At 40.5% G+C, this 26663-nt stretch overlaps 3 protein-coding genes across 4 annotated transcripts; 2 read left to right on the forward strand and 1 right to left on the reverse strand.

Annotated features, from left to right (window-relative positions):
• The first annotated feature begins 288 nt into the window (after positions 1-288).
• Positions 289-8678, forward strand: lman2la (lectin, mannose-binding 2-like a). 2 transcript variants are annotated; one of them, XM_050052961.1, is made up of 9 exons: positions 289-497; positions 2193-2311; positions 3277-3394; positions 3489-3571; positions 3725-3757; positions 4331-4492; positions 5251-5365; positions 5918-6037; positions 7081-8678. In XM_050052961.1, exons 1-9 carry the CDS (start codon positions 308-310, stop codon positions 7221-7223), a joined length of 1083 nt encoding a protein of 360 aa, XP_049908918.1. In that variant the 5' UTR covers positions 289-307; the 3' UTR covers positions 7224-8678. The 2 variants fall into 2 exon arrangements, with proteins under 2 accessions (XP_049908918.1, XP_049908919.1); XM_050052962.1 differs by lacking the exon at positions 3725-3757.
• A 1326-nt stretch (positions 8679-10004) lies between these two features.
• wbp1 (WW domain binding protein 1) lies at positions 10005-18529 on the reverse strand. Its single transcript, XM_050052899.1, has 4 exons — positions 18396-18529; positions 17472-17574; positions 17023-17190; positions 10005-15940 (listed from the first exon to the last, which is right to left on the reverse strand). Exons 1-4 carry the CDS (start codon positions 18456-18458, stop codon positions 15396-15398), a joined length of 879 nt encoding a protein of 292 aa, XP_049908856.1. The 5' UTR covers positions 18459-18529; the 3' UTR covers positions 10005-15395.
• LOC126395435 (ADP-ribosylation factor-like protein 3) lies at positions 18421-26305 on the forward strand. The gene is made up of 7 exons (XM_050052900.1): positions 18421-18538; positions 19541-19695; positions 20994-21137; positions 21272-21388; positions 21534-21584; positions 22174-22359; positions 25929-26305. Exons 2-7 carry the CDS (start codon positions 19693-19695, stop codon positions 25974-25976), a joined length of 549 nt encoding a protein of 182 aa, XP_049908857.1. The 5' UTR covers positions 18421-18538; positions 19541-19692; the 3' UTR covers positions 25977-26305.
• The last annotated feature ends 358 nt before the right edge of the window (positions 26306-26663 follow it).

The following is a 26663-nucleotide window of genomic DNA, read 5'->3' on the forward strand; positions in this document are numbered from 1 at the left end:
TTATAAAGCTGCACCCACAAATAAATCCTTCACTTTACGGGTTTCCCAAGGAATACATGAATTACCAAAAGGATTCAAATGTCAAAATGAAGCTTATAACACCTCTGCTACATTTGCACACCTCCAATTTAATAAGTTACTTAATTTATTTCCACTATTGACATTCTCTGAAACACTTTCACAATACATCCAATCAAAAGCGTTCATTCTGATTGACAATCAAACGGACCAATGGAAATAAGACATGCAACACAGTGAGCCAATGGGAACGAAGTTGACGATTCAGTGGGCTGAGCTTTGACCTACGATGGCTGCCGCCAGCAGGAGCTATCATTATAGGGAACTCAAATCACCATTCAGACGGAAAATAATGCCTCTGACATCGTACTGGACTTTTGCTTTTCTTATATTTATTACAAGTCAGTGTTTGGCCGACGATGACCACGAAATGGAGGAGTTTTTGAAGCGGGAATATTCCCTTTCCAAGCCGTATCAAGGTAACGTTATCCTGACCGTTATACACCTCGCAGGCTGTCACAGGGGCGGGCTGAGGGACAGATGTTTCCAGAATAATTTAGCATTAACGACTAAATTGCAGCTATACTCGAGCTCTTTTTTCCTAATATGTTCAATTTGTCTTTAAACGCTTTCAGTCTTCAAATAAATCTTGCTGCTGTAACATTTAGCCTGTTAAACTGCTAACGTTAAACATAAACCATATTTAATGCCTTACATTGTGCTTCATTTAAGACCTCTGTGTGTTCTACTTTTTGTGACATGAACAGATTATTTAAGATTAAACTTCAGTATCACTGCACAGAGTACAGCAGGGATACTCAACGTGCTATGCTCTGGGTCCACTCTTGCAAAATGACAGTAGTCTAGGGGCCAGTTAATAAACAAACTGCAGCCCTTCACAGTTCAGGTGTAAGCAGGGGTGTCTCTAAGATTTAAAGGACATTTGGGCCGTATGTGTCAAGGGAACCGGGGGGGGCTGCCCTTGTACTTTGATGGGATAAACAAGCTTTATTTTGATGCTTTTAATCAACTCTGGTACCTATTTTATATTCAAAGTACAAAAATGACTATTGTGAATCAATTTACTTTTATTGTGAATTAGAAAACTGTTTTATGACTTTAAATGCTTTTTTCAGTTAACTAGATACATTTTCTTGCAGTAACAATGACAGAAGTGAGATGAATAGTTTGAGAACTTTATCTTGTTTGATAAAACACATTTTGACAAAGTTTACCTCAGGAGACATAATTTGCAGTTAAAAAAAAGTTAATAAATCACAATATATGTCATCACAATACTCAGCATATTGTAAAATGTTTAAAGTCACAATAATGTTGCATCGTGACTTAAGTGTCGTGATAATATCATGTCATGGGGCTTTGGGTGATTCCCATCTCTATAGTTAAGTGCAAATTAATGTGTCTAGTGGTAGTATAAATAATACATATGATAGATAGTAAGGTCACTGTAAAAAAAAAAAAAAAAAAAAATCCTGTTATTGAATAAAACTGGCAGCTGTGGTTGCCAGAATAATTATGTAAAAAATACAGTAAAAATGTGAACAACTGTACACGAGTTTCTGCCGAATGAGCATGACCACACTGTTATTTAACTTCCATAGGAATTACATGCAGTTGTTGCTTATTGTACACTGTGTCCCAGTTCAGTTCACTATATAATATGAAACCAACAACACTCTTTAACTGTAAATGCCTCACTATAAGTCTGTCATTTAATTGATTTTTTGTTGAACTGAATTTTCTATTCATTACACTGTAAAGGCATAAAATCCTGTTTTGACTCTTATTTTATATCAATTTCAGCTGTAAACTCCATAAATGTCAGCAAGTGTTTTTAATCACCAAAATTAGAAACCATTTCTATACGTCACAGGCAGATTGAGCACTTCTTAGATTATTCTATTTAACTGCACTGCCTTCCCATAGATGTTTGACGTTTACCAAAAATTAAAAGCAATTAAAAATGAAATGGACAGTGTTAGCAGTATTAGCTGTGTTAACAGGATGGACAATGTGTAATGAATACAGTAAGAGCAGTACAACATGCAGCAGATGTTTTGTTCAGTAACAAAGCAGAGGCTGGGCAGGCCCTATTGTGCTGTGTCATCTTTTTCTTTTTTTTCGTCCCATGATGATGCTATTTGTGTACTCAGGTGTGGGATCCTTAGGCTCTTCCCACTGGGAGCTGCAAGGGGATGCCATGGTAACCACCGACCAGGTGCGCCTTACACCTGACATGCAGAGCAGGCAGGGGGCAGTGTGGAGCCGCCTTGTGAGTATACATATGCGCTGGTAAACTGCAGCAGTACTGACTTGTGATGTGCAGCTGTTAAATATCAACAACAGGATAGCTACACAGGATGCAGAATAAAGGGAGGATTAGAGGTGTTAAACAGGCTTTTACACTCAGTTGCAAGGTTATTAGGTTCACCAAGATAAAATTAATGCGGCCTAATAAAACATCCCTGCAGTGAATCCTGCCGTCATGAAGGTGTTTATAATATTTAGTCTAACCTCATCAATATAAATGCTGCTAAACTGGCAACTCAGTGCATACCAAGCAGGTCACCAAAGGCTTGGAAATATCAAAAAGATTTGTACAGAAGCCTGTTGGTAATGGGTACTGCACTGACTGTCAATGACTGTAAGTAGGTATTTACTGTATTGTTTGGAAATGGTTTCAACTGGTTTTATTCAGCCAGTAAAGTAGATATTATGTATGGGTTTGGCTTGGGGGGAGGTTTTTGCTTCCAGACAGTTCGTCTTACATCGTCTTTGCTGTAACCCTGATCTTATCTCACACCAACCAAAATAAACACCCTCATCTGCTGCCCAGGATTGTGTGAATACCTCATATCTCTGATATGCCGATGCAAATACCACCTGACTTAGCAGAAGACTTGACTGTTTATACTTACTTTGGCCACTGAGAGCCACAGTGGATCAGCTATTTCCTCTTTGATTTGTGTTTCCTCTTTCGTTGACCTCAAGGCACTCTGTGTTGCTTACACAGCACTACAGAAAAAAACTATTAGAAGTGAAACTTCAGTATAATGTCATGTTGGTCAGGTCAGTGGGGTTTTAAGGGGGCTGGGTCTTACCAAAGACCTTAACCTCACCCCTTAAAAATCTGAAATTTGAGAATCTCTTAGTGTCCCTCTTTTATGTTTATTGCCAAGTTGTTGGATTTAACAGTCTGTATTTCAGTGGCATTTTTTAACATGTGTGTCTTTCTAGCCTTGCCATCTGACGGACTGGGAGATGCAGGTGCACTTTAAGATTCACGGGCAAGGGAAGAAGAACTTGAATGGTGATGGGCTGGCCATTTGGTACACTAAGGAACGGGCGCAGAAAGGTAAAATGCAACAGGAAATACTATTCACCTAACCTAAGTTCTTATTTTGATTATAAAAACACACTATCAACACTGTCTTTTCGTTCTTTAACAGGTCCTGTGTTTGGAAATGTGGACAACTTCACTGGCTTGGGTGTGTTTGTGGACACATATCCCAACGAGGAGAAACACTTAGAGGTATGCCGGAGTAGCACTGCTGAGGTTTCTTATGTTGTGTGAAAGCACAGTAGGGTTGAGTGCAAGTTCAAGTGCAAGCCATCAACAAGTGCCCTTGCAAATTTGTGTAAAAGGGCCGTCTTTGTGTTCTTTTGTGCAACTATTTGGAGACAGGCTCAGAAGAAAAGATATACTCCTCGCACACAGGTAAACCGGCTTTTGGAACATTTGATCCCAGTCCTGCGTTTAACCTCATAATACAGCATCAGTTGGTGCTTAAGCATGCTTTTCTGACTGTAGACATGGCCTTAAGTTTGAAACAATACTGTGGTGTTTTTTGATCCCTGCATGGTTGCTGTGTGTTTGCTGTGTGGTCTTCATCAGAGTAACATAAACTTCCAAGGGGTTCAATCAAAGCAATAGACCATAATAGAAATGTAGCATGCAATATGTGATATGTAAGTGAAACAGTCATTGCAAATTTATGTATTTTGACATCATAAGGAACAGTAGTCATGGTTATGAATGACAAAAGCCTCATGATATTTTAGACAGACATCTCTACAGTTTGCATGGCACTGTTGACTGTGAAAACAGCGTCTTGTGAAAATGTCTCTGCATGATTCCAGACTTGGCTGCAAAGTGTGAGCAGCCCAGTTAAAAATCCTCTCTGACTAATAAAAAAGAATCATCACCAAGTGCTATAACAGCGTGTGATCAGGACTTATTTAAATCAAGGCTCTGTCCTCATCTCTCTCTTTTCCCTCTGTGATACACAAGAGGATTTTCCCCTTCGTTCTGGCCATGGTTGGGAACGGCACCATCAGCTATGACCACGAGCGGGATGGCAGGCCCACAGAGCTTGGAGGCTGCAATGCCATGGTGCGCAACCTTAAACATGACACCTTCCTCTTCATCCGATACGTCCGCCGCAGGCTCACGGTGAGAGACTCCTTCTTCAGTTATCTACAATAACAACACTGCTCAACATACGTGGACACTTCCTCATGTCCTTAACTGTCCACCCTGTTGTTAGCATATACTGGATGGGCTGATGTGACCTACTAATATTCATTTAAGTTGGCAGAACATGCGTACAACGACCTTTTAAAGGTTTCACTGGAAAATAGATTCATATTACAAGCACAGACACAAACAGACCAGAATAATAACAGTAGGAGGCTCCATTAATGCAGGTACAGGCAGGTACAGGGCAATTATTGAGAATGGTGTGGGAGTTACACAGAGAGAAACAAATGTTGTTGATTGTCAAAGTCTTTCCAAAGGAGCAAAGAGTAAAACTAAGATGGCGTTTTTTCAGCCTCTTAGATACATACCAAAAGTTATTACATGTCTTTGTCAGTTGAGTTGTGTGTTCATTTCTACTGAACTATTGATCATAAAACACACTTAAGTACCCAGGACAGTGGTGATGTGATCACAGGAGCAGGAATGGGAACTAAGGACTAAACTTGAGAGTGTAGAGAGCAGAGTATTTCTAAATTGCAGCCCCATTGTCCAGGGTCTGATCCAAGAAATTGAGTGAAACTCAGAACACGTCTACATGAAGTTCATCTCCACGATTATAGCTGATTCTACATTTTGCCAAAGAAAGTCATTTAGATAACTCAGTAAACCTGCTTTTGTGAACAAAACTGAGATAACCCTCTATAAGTCACTGCATTGCCTCTGTTCTTCAGGTAATGATAGACATCGACGGGCAACATGAGTGGAGGGACTGCCTGGACATACCCGGAGTGCGGCTTCCCAAAGGCTATTATTTTGGAGCTTCAGCCATCACTGGAGACCTCTCAGGTAAACGGCTTTCACTGCTTCAAACAGCTCCCCCAGTAATGGTCATTTACTGTGCCCAGTTTCACAGTACTTTATTTCCCCCTAGTTTCAAAGTCTGCCTATTTTATAAGGTAAAAAAAAAATATTGTTAGAGCTCCTGGCTTAAACGGCTCCTTGAAGAGTATTTTCTGCTCCTGCTTGGCTGTGTTTGCATCAGTGATTTAGGAGAGACGGACAAAGCCTTGCATTTTGTAAGACAGACATTTACTGACAAGTGATGAATATACTGTAGCTTGTAATGCCATGACAGATACATAAACGTTTTTTTGCACCCTCAAATACATTGTTTTCTATGTAGAAAGGCAGCAGGCGGGCTTGAAGCCAACTGCATTTTTGGAGTTTGATATTTAAATTGTCTATACATTAAAGGAAATAAATGAATTGATAGCAAATGGTTACACAGATTTGCAGTGGGGTTTTTTTCTTGATAAACACTTGCAGCTAAATTGTGAGGCCCCTTTAATCAAATATAATCACTTCTAACCAACATATATTCTGATTCTCAATTTACAGACAACCATGATATAATTTCCCTGAAACTCTACCAGCTGACGGTGTTGCGGAGTCAACAGGAAGAAGAGGAGGAGGAGGAGATAACCATACCCAGTGTGGATAACTTTGAGCTCCTTAGACGTAAGACACACACGCGCGCACACACACACACACACACACACACACATTATTGTGCAGTTAAGCCAGAGATATACTTGTGTTTAACTGCCTGTACGTGTGCACATGGTGTCCATGGTTTCCTGTGTCCATTTCAAACATTGGTTGTGCACGTCTTCAGAAAGTGACACGACCCTTCTGCAAGATGCAATACGCACATGAATAGTAGGGAGTAGTGTTAGCAGAACGAGAGAAACGTACTCGACATCGTCACAACGTGCTTGATATATACCATCTACAATGGCGCCGCTCTCACTTTTAAAACTATCTACTTGGTCTCAAGAATGAACTGATTAGATGTTGGTGGTCAGAGATCAAAGTTCAGGTCCCTGTGACCTCGTCCATCTTATTGTGCAGACGGGGGCCGCTACAAAACGCATTTTAGCCACATAAAAAGCCAAACTTTCAAGAATCAATATCGGTGTAAGTGAACACTATATTTGGAATATTTTCACCACTTTATGTTACACACTAACTGATTGGGGCAGCGGTAGACCAGCAGTTCCTGTTTCCTAAAATGACTGGCTTTAAGGTAACCGCTTCAGTTCCCCATCAGAAAGGGCTGTCTGACACCTAGGTAAAGCAGGGGAAATGTTCTAAATGTATCGTACACTGAAACTGAATTAGATTTTTCAAGGTGGCCCTTTTTTTCAGTGGCTAAAAACTAATCAGTTGAGCAGCGTTTACTCAGCGCCATTTCATTTCATGTACCTGAGGCGGGGGGTTTCTTCCTGGAAGTTATGGCAAAGATGATATGGTTCAAGTGCTCTGGTGTGCCCTCTAGTGGAATCCTGAAGTAACACACGTAGTTAATTTAAAAGTAGGTGAACATGATGCAGCCTGTTGTCTACGCAAATGTGTGGTTCTAAAGCAACTATGTCTTGTCACTCTTCCTTTATCTTTTATCACATTCAATTCCAATCTCTCCATCCATCCTTTTTATTTCTCAACTCATTTTCTTTCACTCCTTCACTCTTTTACTCTCTGACTGTCGTCCTCTGTTTCAGTGGGTCAGACTGAAGAAGGGATGAGTGGAATAGCTATTTTCTTCACCGTGCTCTTCTCCATGCTGGGTTGCATCTTCCTCATCGTAATCGGCCTGGTGGTCTACAGCCACTGGAACGAGAGCCGACGCAAGCGCTTCTACTGAGAAAGACTTGAAAAACGACAGAGGTGGTGATTGTGATGACTACTGCGGTCCGTGGACCCAAACGCATTGAGACAGAAGTGAAACACTGCTTTGAACGCAGCAGGTTGTTTAATCCTGAGGACAACATTATTTTGACAGGAGACGGAGGTAGATGTATCACCTGCTGCAAAAAGCCATCGTCCAACTTTATCATTGGAAGTCATGAAGCAGCCCCTGCCTGACACACACCAACTGGGCCTTACCATCCCCACCTCTGTACTTGTGACACAGCACATGTGCAGAATGACACCATATGAGCAGCTACGTTGTTTTTTTTTGTTTGTTTTTGTTTTGTTTTGTTTTTTGTCACCTTTTTTTTTTTTTTAAACTAATTTCAGTTGTCTGATGATTTTATGGCTTTGAGAAACACAATATGTAAATATCCAATGTGTTCCTACTCTGCAGTATGACTCGGAGCATTAGCCAAATAGCACTAAAAACCAACGATGCTATCCTTACTGTAGCTCCTTGCTAACGAAGGATGCATCTCTCCTCTTCTTTGCATTAGAAAAAGCATCTCTGTGCTTTGTACTCAATCATTTTGACGCTGAGTGTATGCTATATAGTATGCTGTAAATTCTCATCCTGTTGTAGTATGCATGACATTAGTTTAGGTTATTTTTATGAATCGTCTAGGGTAATGCTGTTCTTTGTTTTTCATTTCTGCTTGACCTTTTTTGTGTGCTGATGATGTAAAGCTTATGGAAACTGACCCGTCTCATTGATGCATGTGGCAAAGATTAGGGTGCTTCAGGGAAACGTTTGATTTAAATTTTTATCTTTGACAAAATTAGCTCTCATGTATCCAGATATTATGTGTGTGTTTGAAGGAATGGAAGTTTTGTGATCAGTTTAGAGCAAATCCTTTTAAATATATTTAAAATAGATGCGTTTAAATGTCAGAAATGGACTCTGCACTGAAGAGAATTTTAACGACCACTCGTTTATTGTGACTACTTTCCCCCTGCTGATACTTTTTCTTTGCACATTTATAACTAAAATGATTTTGTTGTATGTAAAAACACCACCTCTGTGTTGCTGTGTCGTACATGCCTTTGCAGTGAACTGAACCAACATGCTGGTTTGCCCTCAGGTTGCCTCCTCTGGATGGAGGTGTTGACCAGCTGTTGGCGCCGCCCCCGTCTTCTCCTATATGTTCTGGAAACAGTCGCAGGCGTCATGTCAGCATCATGTATCTTTTATGTGGTGCGTTGCTTTCAGTTGTGCAATGAGTGAGGGCTTCCTCATTTCCTGTAGCCACTTTGACAACCACTCCACCTTATTTATATTCTGTTTGTTTTGTATGAAGACGTGTGCCTCATGTATACATCCAGTGATTTATTTTGATCCATTCCTGTCTTGTGTCTTTGTCCTGGACTATTTGTATTGACTCATTAAAGACCAATCAAGACCTGATGATATTGTTCATGACCTCTGGGTGTGAAGTGGGTTATACAGTAAGTATGGCAACAACATAAGGATAGTTTCTGTCTGTGCTTCAGATAAAAATTTGAAGAATAAATTACCTTCTGATAAGTGAAAAAATGTTGTAGTTAAGTGAAATAAAAATAAAGACTAGAAAAAATTAAAACTTAAACGTCTTTAGTTTTAGTCTTTGTCAAATTGGTTAAATTTGACAACACTCAAAGCATGAGGGCATGGGTGCATACGCCTATTTTGAACTTTGCCCCTGAGAAATACCCTCATATCACAATAGAAAAATACCTAAAACTAATACTGAAACTAAAACTAAATAGTTTTAAGCAATAAAGAACTTAACTAAAACAATCAAACCCATTCTGTAAACTAAACCTCCCCCAGCATTTAAAGCTCTCAGTGTGTGTGTGTGTGTGTGTGTGTGTGTGTGTGTGTGTGTGTGTGTGTGTGTGTGTGGGCAACACTGTCCTATTTTTGATGACATAACATCCTGTCAATAATTCAGGCCAACTGCCTGAGATGCCTCTCACACAGCCGTGTGATGATCTTCCAGATCAATATCTCAGCTTTGTCACGTTTGGGTGGGGTGACATTTTCACTCTCAAGTGCTTGAGGTTAATTTCTCTTCAAGCACTCAAGGTTTTTTTTTGTAAGGCTTCACAAATGATATCATACCAGGACTGTGCAAAAGGCAGGGTTCCCACATATATTAACTAATAAATCAAAAAAAATTTTGATTGTGTTTTTCTGTATTTTTTACCTCATTTCAATCATTTTAAGTAGATTTTAAGACATACATTATTTACCACACACGTCCCATGTACCTGCAGATAAGCAAACTGCTAACTCTTCTTTACTTTATTTACTCACAGGACATAGATAGGAGATATCAATGCAATTTGACATGTGTTTGAATTATATTTTTGACACACCTCTATGCATTTATTTCTTGTTAGGCAATCAATTGTTTTATGGACATGTCTTATAATTACTTTGGAACCTTCCCTGAACCTGAGCGTAGGCTGTACCTTAAAAAATTAGGGTTAATCACCGTCATCTTCCTCCAGTCCTCTCCTGTCGAATGTATTTCGTGTGATGTTGGACATTAGATTTTTATGAACATAATAGCCAAAACAATGTCTATTCAAAACTTTCCCAAACATTCTGTTAATTCCAAACTATATCCAGGCCTGGAATTTCATAACATTTCCAGTTATCCATGACTGTGGGAACCCTGAAAAGGCTACTTGAGGTTAGATGGATTAAATCAAGGGATTTTGAGTCAAAAAAAATGACAAGAGTTAGTCAGCTGAGTGCCAATCTTTGTTTTATTACAAAAATAAAATACAAATGATGACCCAACGAGTACACAGCAGACTTCTTACGAAACCCAAAGCCTTTTTTATCTATCATTCAGTGCTTTAAATTTTCTCTTTTTTTCCACTTTACTCATTTTGGCTTGTTTTAAGTTATTAGGAAAACAATGTAAAAAGAGTCTGTTGTGTGTTTGTAAATGCCTGCTTCCTTCTCACACTAAGATGTTTCTCATTTTGGCAAAAAAAAAAAAAAAAAATCCACATAGCTCAACCATGGCACCTTCATCTGTTTGGTATCATCTATGGTTGAGGATAAAAGTACAGTTTACAAGTTGTTGGACAGGAACGATGACACTGATGAGCTCAGGGTGTTCCTGTTTGAGCCTAAATGTCTAATGTAAGCCAACTGTGTTCCATGTTGAGGTCTTTCATGTGTATAATATATAAAAGTTCTGAAATTGTGTTGTACTAACTGAGGATTAAAAGGCAACAGTCAGTGAAACTTCATCGAGATGGAAAAAGAAGAAAGCTGTTGCTTTAACTGGAAAAAAAAACCCAACACATCGAATTAGTGCACCAAAAATGACGGATGGAAAAGTGGCAAACAGTTTAAAGATATCAAACATGAGTTAATCCAACAAAAACAATATATTCAACTTTTCCCTCCGGCTTAAACAACTCATAATAATGTGGTTTATCCATAAGTCCAGAGTACAAAGTGTTAGTGGTTGAGGAGGCAGGCGGGGAAAAGCCAAAAAGAGGGTGAAAAAAAAAAAGGATATATAAACTAGAATGGCTTTTAACTCAAGCCCCTCCGCTGACACTGAAGCATACATACTCACCACATCATTGCAGTAGCATTACAAGTATTTTTTTTTACAACTTTTCTTAAACAAATACATGTACACACACATCAACCAAAGATTACAGTACAGTGCAGTGCCACAAGTACTGAGAGTTATATTGCTTGTACTGGTGCCCACAAACAAATGACAGAGAGAGTGAGAAAAAGGGATCGCAGCATATAACAGTATGTTTTTGCATAGCCTAGTTAAGTACAATAGACTACAGAGATGCGTGATGCAGAGGAAACATTACACAACACATGGGGGAGACGGTTATCATGACTGAACTGCTTTGGCTTTATGAAACAGGTGGGTCAGATAATGTGTTAATTTAAAACTCTAGCATTGCTTGTTAAAGATAACCCTGAGAGTGGGAAACCAAATCGTCATGACAACCACACACACACACACACACACACACACACACACACACACACACACACACCAGTGAAAACAGTGACGATCTGTAGCGTGGAGACGACAGCAACTTTGGTAGATTATTCTGTCGACACTTCTGCATGGATGGGCGCGCCCTCCTGTTTCCAAGGGGTCTGCGTGCAGAGCGCTTGGCTACGGTTTCTGTTACCAAGACAGAGGGTAAAGTCACGGTGCGCACAGAGCCAGCGGAGCACAACTCATGTCACAACCACACATGCAGCTCGTTACACAAGAAAGAAATCATCTCATTGGGTGGAGGAGGCAGGGAATTGGAAGGAAATCGCATCACGCAACTCCAATGACAAAACAAAAAAGGCAAAGTTAAAGCCTATAAACAAACATACAGTCACATACAATCAGCTATTGTTAAATATGAGCTCCACCACAACATGAAAGGAACATCCAAACACTGACCATGTTCCGATAGTGGATCTCGGCAACTGTGGCTTTGAATTGACAGCACAGAGGAGACTTATCACTCAGTGGAATGGATGGCTGGATGTTTGTCCACAATTGACAACTGATATAGCCCTTAATCTTGGTAAACATGTGAAAACCAGGGAGGCATAGTAGTTGTTTGGCAATGGGGAAACTATGGACCTCCAGTTCACTCATGCACAAAAGAACCCCTATCCCTCCCTCATTCCTCCCCCATCCCATATTATTTTGTCTACATACAAATAAGCATAAATGCACCTTTGCAAGAAGGTTACGACGCAGTCTCTTACTGGAGTTCATTTGTATCCTCCAAACACACACAGGATGGATCACAACAAAACCTTAGAAAACATTTTTTTCCTCATTTTCCTCATGCTTTCAAGTCGGTTAATAATATCACAAACTAACTATGACCAGATCCATGGAACAAAAAAAAAAAAAGAACGAGCACGAACTCCAAATCTGGTCTTAACTAACTCGATCAGTGCCACAACTAACTACACACAGTATTCTTTAGACTCAACACAACCACCCCTCAGGTACAAAACCAAAAGCAAGTTAAAACTCTACACAACACGTGACAGCTCGAATCTTGTGGCTTTAAATGGTTTTCAAACCACATCCTCTTCTCACAAAGCCGGCAAACTTTCTCGGAACAAGCGCAGGAACTATCTTCTACCAATACAAAAGCACTCCTCAAACATGCTACGAACAAACACAGCTACCACCATTCAAAGGAAACTATATCTACTCTAATAAGGCAGTAGCACGTCTGTTTCCGCACTCAGAGGCTTCATTTTATTGTGCAGCTCCATAATCCAAGACATTTGCTCTCTAGGGACGCAGCAAGGCAGCTTGAGGTGTGTTGGTCAAAACAAAAAAAATGTCTGATATTACTTTTGCTAACCGGTGTGCAGTCATGCTCACAGTGTAACAGCTCCTCTGAAAGGTCGTTGTCATGTTAGGTCAGCTTCGTATTGAAGCACCTGCTCAACTAAAGGAGGGCTGCAAAACTTTGCAACAACATGAACAGGCAACAACATCTTCTTCAAATTTAAGCCTCATTTTGTTTCACTCTATATTGATATTTTCGGTGCACCTCTTGTATTGCTTGCCCATGCTTTAGCCACAGCAGTGTGTGGTGTAGCTATAACAGCAGAAGCTCAACCACAGCCAGTACAGAGCTCTGGGCTGCTGCGAGTTGGAGGAAACACTGTAATGGGCCACAGAGCTGCATGGGCCTTAAAATTATACACATTTACATGCAGAACCCGGTGTCACGTCTTGTTTAGAAGCCAAGAATCTCCTCTGTCAGGGTTCGATCAGTGCTGAAAATAAAGAGACATGCCAATTAATTGTAATGCTTAAATAAATATCTGGCAAGCATGAAATGTTAGCATTTACTCCCCACTTTGCCAACTGGAAATGCATGATTAACAGCTATATTTAAAGAAAGTCGCAACATGTTTGTAGTCTGTGAAGTGATAACTGCTAACCCAGCAAAGATACTGTATCTCGGAGATTTTAATGGATTTATCTAGAACATAGCACCATGAAGGCTACACACTAACTATGATAACGGCCAATCAGGCGTGTTTGCTTGTGAGCAACAAAATGACCGACCTGAGTCTTTACACTGTGCCCATTCTAACACACGGTATCAGAGCAGACACATAAAAAGTAGTTGCAAATACTAAATTCTCAATGAAACTCTTTCCTCTTGCAACAAATCATAATTTTGTTTTCTCTGAGGTTTTCCCAGCTCTCAACAATCACTTTAGCTGCTATGCTTTGAATACACACTGTACTTTATATTAGGGCAAGCAACATGCAACGCAGAGAAGCATGCAGTTAATCATGACAGATTCTGCAGCTGTGCCAACACTGCACAGAGCCTGCATGCACCTCAACTTACTAATGCACCCACCCTCTGCTGCCAATGGAAAATACCACTGCAAATCCCTCACGCTGCCAAGAGCTACAGGGGCCAAGGAGAGCCTAGACAGCGTGAGCTTACTAGCTACAAGCACCACACAACAGCACAGCATGGCTCACACGCTCATAACACAATGAAACTGGATCCAGGGCGTCTAAACTTCAACCACAGTCTATTGTTTTGTGCCGACATCTGGGTACACAGTCGTGAAGCCCACTATCATTTCACAAACTGGTGAGCAAAGCAAGTAGCGCAACTGCTAGAAAATGCTAATAAACTAAAATATAAACAGAAATTCATGCCTCATGCAAAATACCAGTGCTTTTAATAGTTAATCCACCTCAGCGCTGAGCACGTATTACAACCAGATGCTTCAGCACTTTAAAGATACACAAACACACAAGACATCCCTACTGCACTATCACCTCCACTCACTAGTACACACTCTAGCAGCCCCCGTCGGGAGCTTTGTTGCAATTAATGGTGACACCTGCGGCATTTACCGAAGCATAGCTGGTTATGAAAGGAAGAAAAGCTAGTATGTCTTTCGTTATGAAAATCAAACTTTATACTTTGTTTAGAATGAGCAAAGTGCTTCCTCTGCTCACTCTGACATAACACAGAAAACAAAACACACTAACACAGAGCCACCACAAGGCTTTTTATTGATTACAAATTGGTGGCAAAGCCCTCTTGGCTATCACTATGAACTCAATGCAGTCAGAAACCGAAGAGGGCGATGACGTGCACACAATCGATAAATCATTAAAAGCTGGTGGCTCCTTACCTACAGTCATGCCAAAGGGTGACCACAGAGCTGTGGAGACCACAATATGGATATCAATAAGGAAAAAAAATGCTGGGAGGGAGGTGTGTGACATTTAAAACCCAGACACAAAACACCAAACTCCTCCTAATCTGTCTCTTCTGCTCTTTGTGGGTGTAAAGTCTCCCCCACTCTGTATGCAATAAATCCCAGACTTCACACCAGACGCTGGTTGCCATGACCTCAGAGCTGACATCATCATGCAGCTGTGCCCTAGATTTCACAGCACACACACAAACTCTCACATACACACAGCTTTGGGGGGGGGAAACGAAATGTGTGCTCCTGTCAGTTCATACAGTATCATCCGAAGTTTACAGGAGGTTTGTTTCTGACTCCTTTGCCTCTGAGTCATGGTGGGGATTGGGGATACATGTTAATGATTGGTTGGTATGCTCCTAGCTGGCCATCCCACCAGAGGTAAAATGTCAGATGGAAGGACAGCCAGACAGTTCTGATCAAGGAGCGTGGAGCGACAGAAACGGAAACATGATGGCAGTGCTTGAGGAGAGGATAGGAGAGAGGGAAACAGTCTGGTTTCAGTCACAATCAATTGCTGCCTTCTCACTACCCAGTGATGTTCTCCCATTCACTAAGGAAAAAAAAAACATACAAAATGGAGCACGTGTTTGCTGGTTTCCCCACTAAAGAAAAGCAAAGCCAAAAAATAAAATAAAAAAAGCCAGGAGTTTGTCCACACAATGTGTTATTCATCTTTCCTAATCAGAAGCCATTAGGGATTAGTTATCATCATCATCTTAATGTCATGCCTGTGTGTTAGTTCAGAGAATTAAAACACAAACAGTCTCTGTGGTGATGATGATGGCAACAGATATCTTGTATCACCCTGCGCGAAGCGGAAAGATGCACTGGTTGGCTGGTTAGTTATGCTGTGGATCAAACCATGTGGTCTCCAGTGCTGGTGCTGGCGGTCTGACTGGGCAGCTCGGAGGCGTGCTCCTTCTGTGTGAAGGTCGGCTGTTGGTGCCCGGAGCAGCAGTCCTGACCAGTGACCTTACACATCCGGTGCTCCTCGTCGCTTTCCTCCTCGAGCCCCGAGCCCTCATCTAAATCCATCTGGCAAACGCACACCTCGATCCCTGAGTCGCCGGTGACATGGCGACGTCGGGTGATGAGCTCCTCATCCTCCCCCTCTGCCGCCGCCGCCGCAACCAGCGAAGGCTCTGCATTCTCCTCGGCCAGACATTGTGCTTGGGTCGACATCGACGCTGCTTCCGGGTCTGATGATGAGCCTGCTGCCTGACTGTCTGCCCTCGGGTCTGCCACAGGCGGGGGTTGTGGCACCATGGCGTCTGGCTGGCTTACTTGTGGAAGGACTGCTGGAGTCGTCTCAGGGGGGTTTTCAGAGTAAGGAGGAGGTGGTGTGGGGGGGTGACCTACCACCTCTTCATAGTCAGGAAGCTTGCAGTCATTCCAGAACCCTGAGAGTCAGCAAATTTAAACAGCTTTATCTTTCAAACCTTCGTCCCTATAAAAGAAGTTGTACATCCATGTGCAAATGCAAATACATGAGGATACATTTAAAGATATATAATGTGTTACTGTATACAGGTTACAGTTTAAGCTGTAATGTTGGAAGGCTTGTCTGAGAAAAAAGCTAGAACATACCCTGAATATCTGGAAAATGTTTATAACTACATTCTCCATGATGTCCTGAGTGGACAGTGCTGCAAGAATGTATGTTACCAGGATCTTTGCGTGAGTCACTGTCTGTGTATGCTCAAAGCAAGAGCTGTGTTCACATTCTTGACATTAAGTCAAGTATGTTCACTGTGGGCCTCGGACTCTTGACAAGTGTACACCTTGCATTCCTGTTTGTGATATTAGGGGACACGATATCAACTTTCAGCTGATGTCCAGAGTGACCACTGACATTAGGGCGGCATCTCTGCTCTCTGGTGCCCATCTGACAACATGAGACTATGATCTCCAGTATACACTCTGGGCAATTTGCAGCTGAGTATGACAAGACTGAGATGAGGGTCAGCACTTCCAATTATGACTCCCTCTCTCTCAGCAAAAGGAGGTCGTTTCATTCAGGAAGAGGACAGAACAGCTGCTTCAAGGAGAGTTCAGGTGTCTTGTGGATCTGAGTGACAAAGGTTGTGAGATACACTGCTGTGATGCGGACGTTTTATCGTACTTTGGTGGTGGAGAGAACAAAGTTTGGAATAGATACTGAGCATAGCATGATGCCTGTAGGGTGGCTGGGTTCAATTTGTCTAACAGGTAGAGGTGAAAAATGATCTAAAACATATAGAGCTGCAGCTCTGCGCTGAATCAGGGGAGACCTCAGGGCAGACGCAGCAGAAACTGCACCTCCCAGCCAGTCCATAAGCACATGAGGATGTGCTGGACGAAGTTGCTGTTCAATAGATTGCCTGGGCTTCTGTGCTTACACCACCCTACCCTGTTTGTAGTCTGTATTCAACATCTGAGAGTGCCCTCTTGATCTCCTGGTAAAACTAACCCAAATTCTGAAAGGCACACACAAAATACTCACTTAGATTAAGCGGTGGAGGGGAAATGAAGGAGCTGGAGGCTCCCTGGTAGGCCATAAGGCTGATCTCTCGTTGGCGTTGCTCCTGCTGGAGACGCATCTTAACCCTCCGGTGTCGGTAGGCACAGCAGCAGCTAAGCATGATAATGAGGGTCCATACCAACCAGAACCCTATGAAGGGGGACAGAGTTACTGTCATATTATCATCATGTACAGGAAACTGAAGAACTAAGCAAGGCAAAGGTGGTGAAGTCCATGAGTATCATGGGCTCTTAATAATAGTAAATAGTGAAATAAAACTTAATTTGAAAAACACACTTTATAACAAATCTTGAGACTTAAATCTTGAAAATAGGGAATTAAATGGACACTAGGAGTAGGATATAATAAAGCATTGTGGTATTAATGTGAATAAGAATTTGGAAAAGAAAAAAAAATCAATAGGAACTTACACCAGAGCTCATAGTAGTAGGTGCAGCACTCTGTCTCTCCACAACAGTATCCCATCTCACAGCGGTACTGTTCATTATTTACCCCGAAACAGAACTCCTTTCCCTTAAACACACACAAAAGATACACAAAGTGAAAGCAAATACTCAATCACACAAGTCAACAAGACACTGCATAGCAAGGTCCTGACACACTGTCCTCTCCTCAGTGTCAATTATTGTGCATTTCTGTGCTAATTCTCTTTAATGTGACAGCTACTTACACAGGCAAAATACACTCAGATTTAAATTCATATTATAACACTCACTGCTGAATGTTGCCAATGGTACAGAACATTTACTAATCACTACAGCAGAACTGAAAGTGAATTTAAATGGGATTGGAAAGCAACATGTTGCAATAACACAATGACGTTAGACTGCTAAACGAGGTCAAGACGTCAACAAATATGCAGATAAAATGCTAAACTGCTTACGTTACCATTGTGAGAGTCCGTTCGTCACAAGCTTATTTTGACTAAAATTAAATAGCGACTCTGTCAGGGAAGCAAACTGGACAAACTGGAACTGACCGCCCTGTCCAGCTAGCTGATATCAACAATTAACGTTATGAATAAACACATCAATTTGCCGGGCACCAGTTAGCAACGGCTAACGTTAATCTTGATACCCTTGGTTCAAGATGTAAAATTGTGATAATTAGACACAGCCGTATATATTTTAGAGTTATAATAAATCTTACAGCGAGTTAAATGTCGAAAAATACAGTCAAACTTTGACTAACTGACGTCATTCAGCAGCAAACCGTGCCCAGTTTCCTTTGTGGAGGAGACAAAAAGGATCGGCAGAAGGCCTTCACCCACCCCAGGAGCAGCGGCCTCGCCTGGAAGCCTCAGCCCACCCCGTGAGCGCTAGCGCGGGGCTTACCTGCACTAGACAGGTCCCGGTACAAAGAAGACCTACAATGGATCCCAGTGCTTTCTGCGGCATCTTTCTGGGTTGTCGGCCGTAAACACGACGGGACTCATATAGCAGTCGGTCGAATCGGCGACGTGTTGAGGTGACTTCAGGTAGCTGTCTCTGGTTAACAGTTCGGTCTGTCGCACTCGGACATGTTTTTGTTGTTCCTGGACTCAGAAACAAACAGCACTAGTAGTAACATGAAACGGAGTCTGCTATTGAACTCTAGAGGGCGCTGTGTATGCGTGTATGAGAACATGGACGCGCACAATGCAGGCAATGATGTAGTCTATAACAACTATATATTTGTATCATAACTATATAATTATGAATGTATGATAACAATTAACTTTGTTAACTGTCTCTGGTGCAAGTTAAACTTAATTTTATTCTTCCCTTTCTTCCTGAAATGGCGAATTGCAAATGAGAGGTGCATTATCGTCACTAAATGAAGTGTTACAGAGGTCTTACTTCCATGTTATCTGCCCTGGGTCACATAGATAGGTGAAGACATGCGTCATAACAGCATTCAAGTTCAATGCAGGAGTCTGTTTCACAAAAACATAAAGAAGCTTATTGCTCAAAATTATTTTCATATTAAATAATTTCATTAACTGTTAGTAAATCATATTGTAATGTAATATCTCGCTCGTTGCAGCAATTATCAGCATTCAAAATTTTATATCTTTCTCAAATAGAGCTTTATTAAATCTAATTAACCTTATGATTGAACAGAATAAAAAATAAATAAATAAATAAAAATGTTAATTAATAGGTCACTTTAACATAAAAAAAATGAGGTCAGTGTAGTTTTTTAACAGATTTTGGCAATTAAATTTGGAACAACTTGCCTATGAAATAAAGTTAAAGAATCTTAACGTCGTATTTTTTATAATAACAAATAATAATAAAGTTTATTTAACGCACAAGAAATATTCTGTAGTAGATATTTATATCAAATGATAAGTGTAAAATACAACTGTTCCTTATGTTGTCTCTATTCATGAAGAAGTCATATTTTAGGGTCATATTATGCCGCATTTCCAGCACTTTTACCCGCTTTTACTACTACATGCTTATTTTAATTATATTATTTTTTCGGTCTCGTGCAGAGAGATGCCCAGCAGTGACGTTGTTTACGCTGACGTCACGGTCTCCCTGGCAACAGAAGTTAGCAGCAGTTCTCCCAGGAAGTTAGAAAGATGTTAATCCACTCAGTCTGAGCAGAGATATTGCAACACCAACACCAACACCTGAGGAAAACATGGTGAGTCATAACTATTTACAACAGCGGCTGCTTTGGAATTAGAACATGAACAATTTAATTTATATTTTCATTGAATAATAGTGATTTATGACGTGTTATGTTACTTAAAAATGTTAGCTAGGGCTGGCTAACATTACCTACATGCTAGTGAATAGGGTAGTCTAACTTCCCTATAGCTAGTTAGCAGATAACATACTGCATTAGTTTTTAGGAAGTTGTCACTGTCAAAATTAACAACAATAGCTCAATACTAATAATATGGGTTGTCACTAAAGCATATTTATGCATTTTATTAATGCTCAAATGTATGGTGTGGCAAACAGTAATAGTTTTAGTTTAAACAATGTTTTATTCTCGTTTGGGTATCATTCACACTTCCTTTTAGCGCAGGTAAGCAAGCATATTTTATTTGCATAGCATTTTTCAAGTTATAGAGTCCTTTACAGGGGAAAGAAAAGAGAAATAAAAGGAGACATTTATCTGTTTATTTAGGCTTGGATAGGATGGGGTTTGTATATTTAATATCTAAAACTGTTGTTTATGTATCTATATTTATGGTTCTAAATAAGTTTGGGATAGTTGTTGACCATTTTGTTTTTCAACGAGACATGAATAGGATTATATAAGCGTATACTTCTTCCTACTCCTTACTGAGCATGTCTGTTGATGTTTTGTTTTTATTTTTCATTCATTCAAGACAGAGAAAACAATATATGGAAACAAGAAGACACAAGAGCCACAAATTATAAATGTAGAAAATCAAGGAAAAGCCAAAGAAAACTAGCAAGTTTTAAGACAGCTTTAATGGTGTGCTGAACTGATTACTTTATGTATCAGTTTTTCTATCCAAGGAGAAAATGGCCTGAATAACAGATGTGTCTATATTTGACACTGTGCACATGTTTCAGGTCACGGAGTGCAACGGCAGCATTTTCATCTTAACATAGCACACTGCAAGGTAAATGGCTTGAGCCAAAGCCTTCCTGACCACCTTCTGGACACAAGCCAGTCACTGTGCACATGGTCTAATCTTGGCCAATGAGAGCTTTTGGCCCCAATACACATGTAGGTCACTGCAAACAGCTAACAGCTAAGTCCTCGCGCTCTAGATGGTTATTGCTGTGGGTTGAGTGTTAAACCTCCTGTACACGCTGCGTTGGGTGTCTCTGCCAACCAGTGACGCCACAGTTGCCTCTGATGACCTGATACAGCTTAGGTTTCCCTATGATGTGTCATCGTGGAACCTGCTATCCCATTGAGGCTCATCACCTCAACTACATGCTCTGATCCATCCGCAGGGCCTGTTGGCCATTCTTCGGAGGCTGAAGCAGTCTCCAGAACAGGAGGTGCGCTTGCTGTTGCTCGGCTTGGACAATGCTGGCAAGACCACTCTGCTGAAACAGCTGGCAGCAGAAGATATCAGCCACATCACCCCCACACAAGTACAAATGTGCACACACACACAAATCCAGCAGCTGAGTCACACTGCAGATGTTATCTGATCACAGATCACAGACAGTTCCTCACAAAAATGCATTTCCTCATTTTCCAGTCATACTTTGTTGTCTTTCAACAGGGCTTCAATATAAAGAGCGTTCAATCATCTGGCTTTAAGCTGAATGTTTGGGACATAGGAGGTCAGCGCAAGATTCGCCCCTACTGGAGGAATTATTTTGAGAACACAGATGTACTGGTAGGTTTTCCTTAATGTGCCTAACCTGATTGTTAAAATAGTCAGAATTAAGCAAATTCAACATCCACAAATGTAAGTTCTCCCGACACAGTATTTCATACATGTTATGAACTGTTATGGTAATATCTGACTGTGTTGTTTGCAGATCTATGTGATTGACAGCTCAGACAGGAAGAGGTTTGAAGAGACAAGCCTGGTGAGATAAAGTTTCTTTAAATAATGAGATGTTTGTAGTGTGATTACTGGTCACACACAGCTACTGAAAGCTTATCCAGGGTGTCTGTAGGTCCTTACAAAGTGTCTCTTTGTCAGTTGAGTCAAGCTCTTCTATGTGAAAGTCCACATTTCTGATATATAAATCTTAAACCTAACACTGAACCTGATCCTGCCTTTTTACTTTATACTTGCACTTACCTGTTGGCAAAATGTAGATTAACCTAACTCATTCTAATAACTACATAATAACTACCTCTGCATGGGAGCACATGTATACCACTTACCTTCATGCTTGCCTGCATTACTTAAATAAGAAAAAGATAATTTGTCCAAAAATAAGTCTTAAATCTGGTTAAAAATCATCTTAAAACAGACTTAAAAAGCATTACATTTAAGTGTCTGACACCTGTAGACACCCTGATGTCAATTACAGTCCAAACATTTCTAATGTTAACCATGTTTTCTGATGTTGGGTGTAAATAATGCCAAAAAGTCAATACTATTTAGTTTTCTGACTCAGCCAGTGCACACGTCTCTTGTTACCTTCGTGTGTGTGTGTGTTTCTGCAGGAGCTGGCTGAGTTACTTGAGGAGGAAAAGCTCGCTGCTGTGCCACTGCTAATCTTTGCCAACAAGCAGGACCTGATGACAGCCACCCCGGCGTCTGAGCTGGCAGAAGGTCTCAATCTGCACACTATCCGGGATCGCATGTGGCAGGTCCAGGCCTGCTCAGCAGTCACTGCTGAGGGAGTGCAGGTAAATACAGTACGCACAGTCTGTAGCACGCAAGGGCTGAAACAGGGTTGGCTGCAGAATGACACCAACCATATTTGCAGTCAGTTTGAGAACTCACAGAATATTGACATTGATTAATTTACTCATATTTACATTGAGACATCCCCTGAAATTGAGAAAGGGGTTTGTTTTACCAACACTAACAAAGGCTCCTTTATATCAGATAGACCAAGTGAACACGTGATCTCTGTTTATCATGTGCAGTTTGTGAGTGTGATGAAATTTAAAAGTGTCAACAAATAGTTAGCTAACAAACAGACTGGTTAAAACCAACTAACTGATTGCTTCCTGGCAAATATATACAGATTTACCTGAGTACATGTTAACTGACAAGCCAGCAGCAACCCCACTGTTAATTAGGGGCCGGGCAGCCTAAGCTGCCAGGAAAATTCACAACAAATCAACCATATGTGCTACAGATTTGCAACTTTCACCAAAATGTAGCCCCAATACTGAAGAAACTTTTGTACATTTAAACCTATTGCAAATTATGAAGTCCATCACTCTGTTTTTTTCAAAAACTGTTAAACTTATTAAACCTATCTCCTCCCACAATTTTTGCTCAATTGACACCAAACTTGCTACAGAGCATCTTCAGACTGTCCTACACAAACGGTCCACACAGATTTTTGATTTATCGAAAATTGAGCCTACAGTGCATCAAAACGTTTGACTGTAAACGGTATTGTAAACATATACTTGCAAATTCTTACTAAATACATATTCAATGTTCATTAAAAAAAAAAAAAGACAAAATTTTGGAGTCATGGTAGATGATGTTTGGAAAATATCAGAATTTTATCTCAAAAACTGAATTTTTTACAGCATTTTGAATTTCGTTCTCATACAAACAATTGGAGTCAATGCAAAAATGGCATTTTTAAACATCAGTTTTTCACTTATGGAGCCAATAAATCATTGTTAAAAACAAATTACCAACATCTCCATGCTGTCTAGATGCAATTTGTGTATTTTCGTATTTTTGTGTTAATAACTGAATTTTTGACAGCCGTTTGAAATCTGCTTTTACACACTAACAGCTGCTGTCTTGCACACAGGTGACTGGCTTAGTCAGTTTTAGCCTTGGACCAAGACGTTCATTGCATGAACGTCTTGAAAACGAACCCCTGTTTTTTTTACACCTCCCAACCGCTTTTGCGGCGCTGTGGCGCAGTAGAAAGCCGGTGCACTCATTCATTGCAGGACGAAGGGGTGAAGAAAATTTCAAGACATCCCGAGATAAAATGCATGTTTATTGAACAATAACGGATATACAAACACACGGCAACCCCCGTACACCTTCCTAACACCTGTGCCTATGAGGTGAGTACATTACATGTTTGATTTGAAAGTTTATGGAGACGTGAATCGGTCTAGACCGTGAACCCCCACACGAAAAACGGGGTTCATTTTCAAGACGTTCATGCAATGAACGTCTTGGTCCAAGGCTAAGTCAGTTTGTGAAGCTACATGTGACATTTCTGTTTGCCAATTAGCTCAGTGAGATAGAGGATGGTTCTTGGTGTTGAAGATTGTGAGTTCAAGCCTCAGCTCGTTCAACATTTCCATATGAGAAATCTACCCACACCTTTAATAAAGGTCCAGTCCCATGCCAGATGTCCTCAACTGGAAACACAAGATAATAGTCCTGATGGTGGCGCTACAGCAAGCCTCTAAATTTCAAAACTCTGAAAATTCATAACAAATCAACCATATGTGCTACAGCTTTGGAACTTTCACTTTGAAATTTGCTTTTCCATGGCATGGATGGCTACTGTCTGGCACCCTGATGCTTGGCTTAGTCAATTTTTGAAGCCACACATGAGCTGTCACTTGCCAATTAGCTCAGTGAGATAGAAGACGGACCTCAGCCTCAGAAGTTGTGAGTTCAAGCCTCAGCTAAGGCAAAACGGACATTCTAATGTGAAAGTCCTATGTTCAGGCATCATGCTATGTGGATTAGAGACTACCAAGGTTAAAATAATTATGATCCAGGCAGTTTTGCGGAGAGACAAATACTCTTTATCAACACTTTTCCCTGTTATCCCTTGTCTCTTTTCCCTGTTTATTTGGCTTAGCTATCAGTCAATATGCAGAGTCTATCCAATAGCTACTTTTACATTTTAAAAAATGTTTTCATCTTTGTCACCATGGATAATGTTTAGCTTTAAGCTAGATCAGGCCAGTTTGTTCATAATTGCTAGCAGTTAATGTTATTCTTACTTTCTTGTTCTTGAGTTTTTTCTTTCCTTTGTATATTATGAGTCTGATCACTTCAGCCACTCATCCACAATTTGAAGGGCATGCCATAATTATATGATGTAACTTCTATGTTGTGATATGCTTTGTTTTAGTGTGTGTGTTGCTCAGAATTGCCTAATTTTGCCTAAAATTGCCCGGCCCCAACCATTGCTGCACAGCAGCTATAATTTCTGTTATATGGGTTTGAACTGAGAACAACACCGACTCAAACTATACATACAATACAGAAGACTGTCCACATTAAAGGCCTGATGTTAAAGATCCAGTGTGTAGGATTTAGTGGGATATGTAGTATATTTTCTTTAGTCTATAATCACCTGAAAATAAGAATCATCTTGTTTTCGTTACCTTAGAATGAGCTGTTATATTTACAGAGAAAGCAGGTCCTTGTCCACGGAGTCCGCCATAATGTACCACCAACCTTCTACAGTTGCCCAGAACGGACAAACCAAACAGTGGCTCTACACAGGGCCATTCGCACGTGACGCTGCTTTATTCAGTGTTTTACCCATTTAAAATCACCTTGTCCATTTGTTTTGGAGAGGAAGAGACCTCTGTGGATGATTAAGCTCTTGGTAAAAATCTCCTTAACGTCTGGATCTTAACTTGTCAGAGCAAATAGGTGAGCACAAATTAACAGGTGCTGCCCTCACAGCCTGTCTGTGACAAGCCAAACACGGTTGCAGACACACTGATTTGTAATATGAAGCTGCTTTAGTCAGTGTTTTTGATTGTTTTAATCACTTCCATTTATTTTGGAAAGGAGGAGACCTCTGCAGATAAATTCGTCTCTCGATAAAAACCTGAACAGTGAACTTATGTTTGGTATATGGGAAAGATTTCAGCTGGTTGCAATCTACAATGTTCACCATGCGATGCCACTAAATCCTACGAATTGCTCCTTCAAAACCAACTTCCTGCCTTCTTCCTGTCAAATATTTACTGATTTGCCTGTGTGCATTTTAACTGACAAGCCAGCAGCAACCCTGCAGTTAATTTGTGTTGTATTCAGCTGACTCTGGGTGTTGAACTAAGAGTAAGACTTCTCCCTCTCAGACTATACGTACTACTTATCAGATTTTTGGGTCAGTTTAAATCAGAGGGCACTGACACTGAGTGTGTTCAGGTCAGGATGCAGTCGCCCTCTTTCTCTCCTCATCAGTAGGCTGCCAAAAGAGGATGTCATGTTGCTCTTTTTAAGCTGTGGTCCGCATCAATTTTATATTACTAATTTAAACAACACAAACACATTGTTTTCTTCTTTCCAGGATGGCATGACCTGGGTCTGCAGAAATATAACGCTTCGGAAGAAATAAGTTGGGAGGCACAAAATCCGTGAAGAATTGCATTTGCACTTTACATTTAACCTATGCAGTCATTTTCTGTCCAGGACAAGAATGCATTATTTGTTTATTTTATGCAACTATACCTTTTTTCAATCTTATACTTGGCAGTATAAAACTAAATAGAAGTTGTTCATACACTAACTTCTTAACCCTGTAAATGTATATCTTGAAATGTATATATTGTATATATTAGAGTGTTGTATTCAAACAGCTGGTTCTGCACAAATTTTGTTTGTAATATGGTAATTTTGTTGCGAGGAGATGTAGGCACTGACTGTCTAAATAAAACTAAATTATGTATTAAATATTATGTGTGGTGGATTCATGACTGATAGGTGTCGCATGCCTGTAATTTTCTCTGCTCAAAGCTAGAGGGCGGCCTTGCGTTAGTGTTGTCTCTCAGCCTAATGCCCAATTATTAGATCCTCCACTTTCCATGAATGATGTGGCATCCTGTGCCATGTTTGATGTGCTCATTTCATAATCACTGATCTTCTCTCTAGTCAATATACAGTACGCTCTATTGCCAACCCCAAAGTCTAGTTTTGAAATATTATAAGGCCACAGACAAGGACGGCACTAATCAGCAGTAATTCATTTGGTTATGCTTCGACGTTTTGCCTCTTCACACGTTCACAGAGCTGCTTATGGTCACAC

Source organism: Epinephelus moara, chromosome 9, assembly GCF_006386435.1.
Source record: "Epinephelus moara isolate mb chromosome 9, YSFRI_EMoa_1.0, whole genome shotgun sequence".
Lineage (NCBI taxonomy): Eukaryota > Metazoa > Chordata > Actinopteri > Perciformes > Serranidae > Epinephelus > Epinephelus moara.

What these genes read in the sequence shown, in the direction of transcription:
- lman2la (XM_050052961.1), top strand. Translation starts at nt 308, where the DNA reads ATGGCTGCCGCCAGCAGGAGCTATCATTATAGGGAACTCAAATCACCA. An exon ending in GATATACTCCTCGCACACAG is followed by an intron (nt 3,758 to 4,330) that starts GTAAACCGGCTT and finishes GTGATACACAAG; the next exon opens with AGGATTTTCCCCTTCGTTCT. An exon ending in ACGTCCGCCGCAGGCTCACG is followed by an intron (nt 4,493 to 5,250) that starts GTGAGAGACTCC and finishes TCTGTTCTTCAG; the next exon opens with GTAATGATAGACATCGACGG.
- wbp1 (XM_050052899.1), bottom strand. Translation starts at nt 18,458, where the DNA reads ATGCCGCAGAAAGCACTGGGATCCATTGTAGGTCTTCTTTGTACCGGG. An exon ending in CTACTACTATGAGCTCTGGT is followed by an intron (nt 17,191 to 17,471) that starts GTAAGTTCCTAT and finishes CCCCCTTCATAG; the next exon opens with GGTTCTGGTTGGTATGGACC. An exon ending in CCCTCCACCGCTTAATCTAA is followed by an intron (nt 15,941 to 17,022) that starts GTGAGTATTTTG and finishes GCTGACTCTCAG; the next exon opens with GGTTCTGGAATGACTGCAAG.
- LOC126395435 (XM_050052900.1), top strand. An exon ending in GCCACATCACCCCCACACAA is followed by an intron (nt 21,138 to 21,271) that starts GTACAAATGTGC and finishes GTCTTTCAACAG; the next exon opens with GGCTTCAATATAAAGAGCGT. An exon ending in TTGAGAACACAGATGTACTG is followed by an intron (nt 21,389 to 21,533) that starts GTAGGTTTTCCT and finishes TGTTGTTTGCAG; the next exon opens with ATCTATGTGATTGACAGCTC.